This window comes from Fulmarus glacialis, unplaced genomic scaffold (assembly GCF_000690835.1).
Source record: "Fulmarus glacialis isolate BGI_N327 unplaced genomic scaffold, ASM69083v1 scaffold10072, whole genome shotgun sequence".
Taxonomy (NCBI): Eukaryota; Metazoa; Chordata; class Aves; order Procellariiformes; family Procellariidae; genus Fulmarus; species Fulmarus glacialis.
The window spans coordinates 9,079-18,635 of NW_009199874.1; the positions used below are offsets into that span (position 1 = coordinate 9,079).

General features: G+C 39.6%; 1 protein-coding gene across 1 annotated transcript; it reads right to left on the reverse strand.

The window, feature by feature from the left end:
* Positions 1-741: 741 nt before the first annotated feature.
* On the reverse strand, positions 742-9,058 carry LOC104072390 (tetratricopeptide repeat protein 17-like; the record flags this gene model as incomplete). The annotated part of the gene is made up of 6 exons (XM_009573399.1): positions 742-1,351; positions 3,671-3,814; positions 5,992-6,111; positions 7,880-7,963; positions 8,441-8,600; positions 8,938-9,058. Coding segments are annotated over 6 exons (761 nt in total), but the record flags the coding sequence as incomplete, so codon positions are not given.
* Positions 9,059-9,557: the final 499 nt, after the last annotated feature.

Consider the following 9,557-nt stretch of genomic DNA (forward strand, 5'->3'; position numbering starts at 1 on the left):
AAAGAATCACTAAGCATTACGTTTAACACTAAAAGCTGGAGGGTAGGTTATGTGACAGGTGATTTAGTTAACTTTCCCTTATTCCCTTCTGCCACGGACAAGGAGTCAGGCAGAGAGGCGCAGGGAATTTTCCACGGGTACGCAGAAAATCATTGTCTCATCAGGAGTGTTAAAGGCTTTCCTGCCTCCCAGCTCTGTCCGCTCCCGAGGAAAGGCTGTAGCTCCCCAAGCCTAGACTCTTGCAAACGGCGCATGACACAAAGAGTAGAGGAGAACCTGTGTTTTGTTCATAAACAATTTATTTTATTTCAAATATGTGCCCTTGTTGATTCAACCATGATGTCTGGAGAATCATGTCCTCCACCAACCAAAGAGAGAACTGATTTGGAAATCTTCCACCTGACTTATTTGCTGATGATACCTTGACACTGCCTCCCTCCTCCTCCTCGGCAGCTGAAAGTATGGCTCAGAGTGAGCATAAACTTGCACCTTATTCTGACATGGCTAAAAATACAGTGAACAAAGAATTAGTAAATCAACCATTCAGGGAGGCAGAGGGCGATGAACATATAGACAAATATAAAACATCTTATTGGGATTTTTAGCGATTTTTTTTTCTGCAAGTAAGATTAAAAACCACTTTAACTTTAGTGTCCTGCTGTTCCCTCCTCCTCATTTCCTCCTCATCCCCCAAGAGAAATAAACAATTTCAAAAATGCTTGATGCTCCTAATGTTTTTTATAAACATTTAAAATCCTGTCCCTCTCCTTCCAAAAAAGCAGGTAATGCGGTATGGAGTGAACAAGACTGGACAAAGCATGAGTTTCGCATGGACGAATTGCTGATTTGGTACGGGTGTGTGCTTTGCATTTCCGTTGACTAAGATCATAAGACAGGAAGCAAGTTATTTTGGATGCTGATGCCAATCTGAGCATTAAGGAAAAACTAACAGTGCCTGGGTCCTGGTACAGGTGGTCATGGACTCATGGAAGTTTCTTGGTTTAATATTTACATGGATGTTTTAAAATTATGGTCTGTGAAATATATTTTCCAAAGATGCTCCTATATTTGGGAAAAAAAAAAAAAGAACCCTTGATCCAAATCCCATCTCTTTTTAAAAGTCTTTTTAAAAATTTTGATTCATCAATTTATCTTAGCACACTTAAAAGCAGAATAGAGAATAATGACATTTTAAAAAAAAAGAGAAAGATGCTGATCTCTAAGGAGACCGTCGCTCTTTTTTCATAAGTAAATGACACTGAATGGTGCGGATTCGATTCTTTGCTGGGGCAAACTCCGGCTGAAGTTTTAGTGTTGACTCATACCATTTCATTGCCTTTTCAAACTCTTCCTGAAAAGAAAGAAAGAAGATTGCAAAGAGTCAGATTCTAAAAAACACTAAACACATTTTCTATGCCTTTCCCGTCCTAAGTAGTTGAGTAGTATGGTATGCACAAAAGTAACTGAACCAATCCTTGTGGTTTAGGGTTTTTTTTCCCCCCTCCCCCAAATAACTGATATTTTCTTGGGCTAATGACCCAATTCTGCATAGTCCATGGAAGGGAGTCAAATCACTGCTGAGCATTATTGACCAATGTTCTTGCCTTTTCCTTTTAATAGTAGATTTTAGCATTCTTGCTGTAAAAGTAACTTCTAAAAACAGATTTCAGTCAGAATTTACATAGATCAAAGCTTCAAAATCTTGGACAATGCAAAAAGATCAACTTTGCTGAAAAGCCAACATTTTTAAAAACAACTTGAAATTAAAAGATTACTCAAAGTAAAAAAAAAAACCAACCACCAAACAAAACTTTAAGAGCACACAATAGCTAGACAATTTCAATTGATAAGCTGGACTCCAGAATGGAGGTAACAAGCATTCATGCTGAAATAACACCTATTTTTATACAGCTGAATTCTAATTAGCTATGCCACTCTGCTTTTTTATTAACTGGGAAAGCACGCCAACATCAATAGTGTATTAGAAGAAAAATGAGAGGGGAAAAAACCCCAAACATTCTGGGTTTTTCAGTCACTTTCAACACTGTTTTTGTTCTCTTAAGTTCCTTTCTTCAGTAACTTTATTTGTCCAGTAAAGATAATATTCATTTCTAGCCACATTATAAACACTAACTAGACCAATGTGAGTTGTAAAGTCTTGATTTTTAAAAAAAGTGTATTTTAATACAGTTTCAACAGGAATTACATAGAAAATCCCATATTAGTTTGTGGGAGCACTGACAAACAGCAATGAAAACAAGCATCAGATTTTTCCATTTTTAGATGTAATAATTTACATCTGCTGTGATCTGGTATTATTTTGATGTTCCTTTAGGTTCCCACATCAATAGATTCCATCCAAAGTTCTCAGTCCTTAACATGGCCATGTTTTCCCTTTGCAAGGCAACATACTGAAAAGTTTTGCAAATAAAGGAACCTTGGCCTCTATAATGCTATACTATTAATTAGCACGACATCTTCTACCACCTGTTGGTCAGAGTCAGCTCTCAAGTACAGCAGGTTAAATATGCCGTAAATAAACTAACTTGTCTTTATGTTAGTATAATTTGATCTAGAAGATAAATTTTGTCCTGTTGCTACAGTCATTTCATATAATGAACACGGGGCTTCATTGAGATCTCTCTCAGATCCAGGGAGAATGAAGTTATCCTTAGGCACTGTGCTAACTTTAAAAAAGACATTGGCAACTCAAACATCAAACTTCTTCATTTCTTTCAAACAACTGTCAGAAGCAATACCTTCATAGAACAAAGTCATGCCTTCCTTCAGTTTGTTTCCATTGTGTGTTTGACCGTACTGTGCATTTCAACTCTTCTCAACCCTGATAGCTGTAATACATGATCCCTGCTCAACCTGCCCTGTTATCTCCGTGATCCCCTCAACCACAGGAGCAAAACACGAAGGACAAATCTATGACAAGTGCTGGAAACTGGCAGGGATACTTAAGAACACGTGTAATTGAAAATACTTTTGACACAGACATATTTATCAACCACATCTCAGTTTAATAGTGCCTTCTTTTACCCTTCAAATATACTGGCCCTTTTAAAGATAAGGATGAAACACGTAAGAACCATTAGTAAGATGAAAGGAATGAACATTTTGTGTTCAGAGTAAGCACTGAAAGCTAAATTGCAGATTAGAATATATAGACAGTATGAAGAAATTTGAGTTCAATCTGTGAATTACTTTGGGAGTTGATAATCCAGATATTGAAATTAAACTTCCCTTGTGTTTGTTCATTGCAACTGTGAACTGGGTTTTACTTATTACGCTAAGCTCAGCTCTTCAGGATAGAGACCCAATTTATCATTAATTTTCCAGTATTACAAAAGTATCCTGTGTTTAGACGGGCAGCCAACCAAAATTATCAATTGTTTGCTACGCTCTTAACAAAGCTCTGCAGACAGCATTCTGAAGCCAGCTTATAAAAATGTTGGCCTTCAGGTACTAAATGAGTAATAAGAGTAAAATGAGTAATAAGAGTTTTGGCACTCAAAAAAAATATTCTTTCTTGTTGATCCTACCCCAATTTCTTGAATGCTGCTCCTCCAAAATTATTTGTGAGAATAAGATTTTTATACATATATATATATACACACACATACTGTACCAAAGACAAGACACAACTGGGTGACAGCACACTCACCATTGCTACGTAGACATTTGCCAGTGTGAAATGATTAACCACAAAGTGTGGTGCTATTTCCACTGCCATGGTAGCCACAATGATGGCATCGTTCCAGAGTTTGGCGTTGTGGAAGATGTTTGCTAGGCTTATTAGTGGTACATCCTGAAAGAGAAGAGCAAGCAAACAGTGAGGTTCTTTCCACTGAAACTGTCTCAGGATCAGCGAGACAAACAGAGGACTCCACCACCTGGCCGCTCTCACTTGGTTACTGCCCACTCCACTATCTGGTGACTTTGGAAGTGATGAGTCAGACCTATTTTACTATAAAACGGCATTTGGACCCGAGTTATAAACAAAAAAGCCTCACCTACACACATCTGCTCACAATAGTAACAAACACTGCTGTTGCACAGGCAATCTACTAAAAAATTAACTCACTTAAGTGTCCTAGTACGTACCTTTATTTTTTAGATGCTCTTACACTAGTTTTCTCCCCAAAGATGAGATGCATTCTCAGAGACAAGAAAAGCTGTTTGTTTGACCACCCTCCTTCAGCTCTTGCATAAAAAGGGAAGGAATATGAATAAAAGGGGACAGCAGGGAAGTGAAAAAAGGGTCTAACCATTAGTGCAACTGATGCACTGTTTTTTATCCTGCCTCTGCCACAGAATCCCTGTATGATGCTGGATAACAGCTATAAATAAAATTTTCTCAGCTAGTCACTGATGGTATGTTTTTTATTTCCTGGATTTCCCGACTGTGACCTTGTCTGACTGACAAAACTGTTGAGCCCTGACAGCCATAACAGACTCTCTGGGAGCTGGGCTTCACACCTTCCAAGCACAAAATACTGCTTAGCAGCAAGTCTTAGGTGCCCTCAACAGGACAATAAAAAATTTTGGATGTATTTGATCCCTGCCTCCTTGACCTCTACAAAGCAAGGAGTACCTTTGGTGGATAAGTCATCCGTGTTTGCAAAGCAGATATTATGGAAGTCCGAATCACAAAAGAAGCCCACAGGAAAATTAATTACATTTTATTTATGGGAGAAAAGGCAAGAGAAAGTAGTGAGAGTGCATAAAACCAAAGAGGAGGATAAAACAAAATATTAAATAGCTGTTCATTCAGTGCTAACTCTCACTGAGTTCGAGTGGCACCTGTATCCTTACAAACAAGACCCACAGTTTTCTCTGGAGGCAGCTTCAGTATGGAGGATAAAAACATGGCACAAATTTGGAGAGTCAGCCAGTCCCAAGCATCATTATATCACATTTCTAGAAAACAGCACTATACACCATAATCTTGCCAAATTGTAGTTTCCAATCCATACTCTGACCCTTACAAGTCACACAGTTACGGGCGCCATTTCTGAGGAACCATTCCCAGTTACACAGAAAGACAGGAAAATAAGCAAGAGCTTCTTGCGTTAGATCTTGGTTCCAACCTTGTTTTAAAAGGACAAGTGCAAAGAGACAGAATTACAGGGGACATAGATACATAGGATGTGCATTCCTGAGTTGAGGCATTTCTACTGTTAACAGCTAAATCCTCCTAATAATATGCTGAGAGTGTAAACTACTTTGCCGCTCAATTTTCAGATTTAAGACCAAGACTCAAAAAGGAGCATGCATTTTGCAGTGCAGCACAATTTGTTGCTCAGGTTCCCAGAGTGAAATCTGCAATGTTGAGTGAGGAGCCTATACAGCCTTTATCAGTTTGCAAGGGGGACCTTGGTGTCTGAGAATAGACGTTATAATGCTCAGCATACCATGTGGCAAGGTGAAGGGTACAAAACATTTCAGTCAACTGAAACACTAAACAGAAGATTATGTCCAAAGTACTGCCTTTTTTGGAGTAAAGCACAGAACTGCTGCACAAAGTCAGGCACTAGTGTCCAGCTGAGATTCACAGCCCAAACACTTAAGATTTAAGGATTTAAGTTCTCTGTTTAGATATCACCTCCTCCCCTCTTCAAAAGCGCAACCAGAAAATATACTCCCCACATCTTAGGTTAGAAGACTTGCCCAGACAAAGTCTGATGAAGATTCAAAGTCCTACATAACAGGGGGAAGTTCAAGTCCACATTGCCCAGAGAGGTGTCAAACCCACTGAACTGCAGGAAATTCCACTGAACCTCTTTTGCAGTTGTCTTTTTTTACTATTATTTTTCAAAAAGAGACAGCCCACACTAAACAGGTGGTGAGGTTTCACTACAACTAGCTAATATCTAATACATTATAGACACTTGATACACACAGTGTTGGCCTTAACAATCTGTGAAAGCTCTATTGTGACAAGCAAAACATTATTTCATCAGAGTAGTGGGCACGTGTACACACCTTCATGTGATGGGGTGCATAGTGCAATGCTTGCCGTAAGCAATCGATTGCCTTCTTTCCTTGGCCTTTCACCCTCCAGTAAAGAGCTGCCATGCTAGAGAGGACCCATGAAGTCTGATTCTGGCAAAAGAAGAACACAAAAACCAGTCATGTAAAACACTGTGGTGAACAGTCTTCCTGTCTTTCACTCTTCCAATTTGTTTGATGTATTGAGTTAGAGGGTGTTACACTTAAAATAGCATTAAGCTATTCCAAAGCAGCAAAAAGTTTCTTATCTAATAACATATATGCATAGCCAGGTAAATGAGATTGGCAAATGAAACACAAATTCTAAATGCAACGCCATTTTCTTAAGAAAGAAACAGCAGCTAAATACCTTTAAACAGCAACAACAGTTTCAGCAGCCACAACAGCTTCTAACCAGCTGTCTGATGCTAAGCATCTAGATGTGTATACACGTCACCCAACATAAAGCAAAAAATTTAGCTGATGGGACTTGTAGGCTCTCTGTAGTCACTGGAAGGAGAAAGGATGCTCTGGTATGCAGCTCAGAGCAGAAGCTGACAAGCCTCGCTGATTAAGTTTGATGCCTCTAGCTGGCTGACTCCCATGTCACGTGTTAGAAAGGAAAATACTATGTGCTTGAGTTCTGTGGACTCAGATACAGTAAATGAATGTTTATGCTCACATATGCAATTAGATAAGTAGCCATCTTGATTTGTTTGATTAGCTCTTGTGAATACTGAATGAGACTGGTAGACGGAAGAACTGCATTTTATTTCCACCACGGCTAGCCTTACTGAGAATTCTGTTTCTGGTCTCAGCATTAAATTTTCAGCTTGTTTGGATAAAGCTGCTGAGCAGGGGGAAGTGTAGCATGTAAGAGAAAAAGTTAGTGGTATACTAAATCTTGTAACATGAGCGTAAGAGTAACATCTTTTCTTTCTGGGAATGACACAGCTATATTGGCTTTAGTTTCAAAGCATAGTAAGTTCCTCAGATGGCTTTTGGTAGAATAGGCTAGGGGCACCAAACTGTTTTGGCTGAGCCCTCTTTTCTATGGTAGTTTGGGATATCCTCCCCACTAGTTGTAAACATGTAATAACAATCCCTGCATCCTTATCTACCTTGTAGCTCCTGGGAAAATTATGTCCTTAATCATCTCCTCCTCAGGACCTCAGCTGAGGTCCTTAGCAGCCTTAATCTAGTTAGGAAGCTTGGCTTTCTCTGGGGAGAAGAGGAAGTGCAGCCTTGCACATGGTGCCATACCTCTGCCTGAACGCATCTGACGCTTCAGCCCAACGCTGCATAAGGTAAAAGAAGTAGGCAGAGAAGAGAGGAAGGCCCTGCCTGTCACCTGCGTGCGACCAGAGAGTTGAGCCACGGCTTAACTCAACTTTCCATACGCTCCAAGTCAATGCAGCACAAAAAGAAAGAGAAGGGCTGGGAACTGTTGAAATAGTTTAATATATATCAACAACCAGCAACACTGCTCACTACAGGGCTGGAAACACTGGGAAATTTGACAAAGTTAGGTTTTTGTAGAGATATGCAAGACACATGACAGCGTAAGTACAGGTACAGCTCAACAAAATACCTGTGAGGGCACTATAGATGCTGAATAGACATAAATCCGTAGTCCAAGTAATTTGACAAGGTTAGGTTTTTGTAGAGAGATATGCAAGACACTTGACAGCGTAAGTACAGGATACAGCTCAACAAAATACCTGTGAGGGCACTATAGATGCTGAATAGACATAAATCCGTAGTCCAAGTACTAATACGTTCCTTGACTGTGATTTCAGACAAACGGTTCGAGACTGAATTGACCACTAGGTCAGTCATGAGCAGTAAGCCCAGACTTCTAATTTTTCTCATTTACACATACCTTTTCCAAAGCTTTGGCTATTCGAGTACCAACTTGTTCTAATGACTGTGGCGAGTACTGGTCTTTGCCAAGATTCTGTAGCACCTGTGGAAGAGGAAGAACAAGTGCTTAGATGCTGGAACCTGGTAAGAGATGTCCCTCACTTGCTTTTCTCCCCAGCCTTTTACAAACGCTGTAACCTGTTCCAACCTAAACATCACTATCTATCTTGAGTTAATACTATCTGTATCATCACACAGTGTTATAATTCCATGTCACTGAATACTACGAATGGTAGAAGTTTATGTATCTTCAGTTGGACTTTTCTTTCACTAATTCATCCATCAAGAGCTGTAAATACAAAGCCACTAACGGTGTTTTAGGATTTCCCTCAGGCCAGATTGTAGATGGCTGGAAAATCATTCTGGTAAAATATCGCCTTCAGCTTGCATTGTTCTTACAGTTTTATCCAGGCATTCACTCACTGAAGGTCACTTCTGGAGACAGCGCACTGAGCTAAATGCGCCTTGACTCTGCCATGGTATGGCCGTTTTTGTGTGACAGCCTTCAACTCTGGCATACCTCTTTCAGTTGACTTTCTCCAGTGTAATGCAAGCTGGCCCGACTAGAGACACCTTGCAGGTGGTCCAAAGTATGCATACTGGCTGGTAGATTTGGGTTACAAAGGGGCTCCATGGCTGGTTCTTGCAGCTGCGTGGCAAAATCAATGTGTTCTGTAATGCTACAAAGGTGATAAAACAAGTCGAATCAGTCAGGAGAAGAAAACAGAAGAGTCATTACAAAGTTCTCTAGTGAGTGTAAATTGCCTAGAACCTGGCAGAATCTCATTTGAGCAGCTCAAGAAGCAAGAGAAACTGGATCTTCCGTCTGCACTTGCACTTTTCTTTGCAAGTCTATTGATGAAATACCACATAATGTTTTCCAACTTCTTTGAAATCCTGGCAGCTCTTTCTTACTTTAAAGAATACTAAAATCTTCAGTTTATGCACACTGAAGGCCATGTAACTGTCTTGCTTTGTGTGAGTAACTTATTTAAGGTTCATATACAAGATACTTACTCAATGTTTTTGGCAGAAACAGCAAGCCATGTGCTGGCTACAGTTGTAAGCTCTACCCTACGGAGTTTCAGGCATTCATCAGGACTTGGCCAGCCAAGGCTACGATAGTCACGCCTTTTTCCTTGAGAAAGGGAAAAAAAAAAAAAACCAAACATAAAACTGTCGGGAAGCAGAAAGACATTCTACTTCAGTACAATGATATACAAAATACTTTATACCAGTGGATACATTCCCTACATTATAAAAATCATGGTCCTGCAGCTAGAGTTCTTTAAGAACATTCCTGAACCTAAGTGGACTGGATGGAACTTGTGGGATCCAAAGACAGAACTGGATCCTAAGCAAGACAGATTAGGAGGTGGAGTTTTAAAACCTGTTTCAGTACACTTTTTCAACAGCTACACATTAAGAACAATCGCCACTCTTGTTTACAGGTAATGTCTCTACTTAAATATCCTTAAAGAAAGTTCATAAGTGAGTCATCATTTATGTTCTATAGCTACAGTAAAAACTAATAAAAGTTGATTGCTCCATCTTCTGACAAACCCACGTGAAAAATACTGCCGTTTCTTTTCAATGAATATTGTTTAAGACAGACAGCGGCTTTTACTGCATTCTTA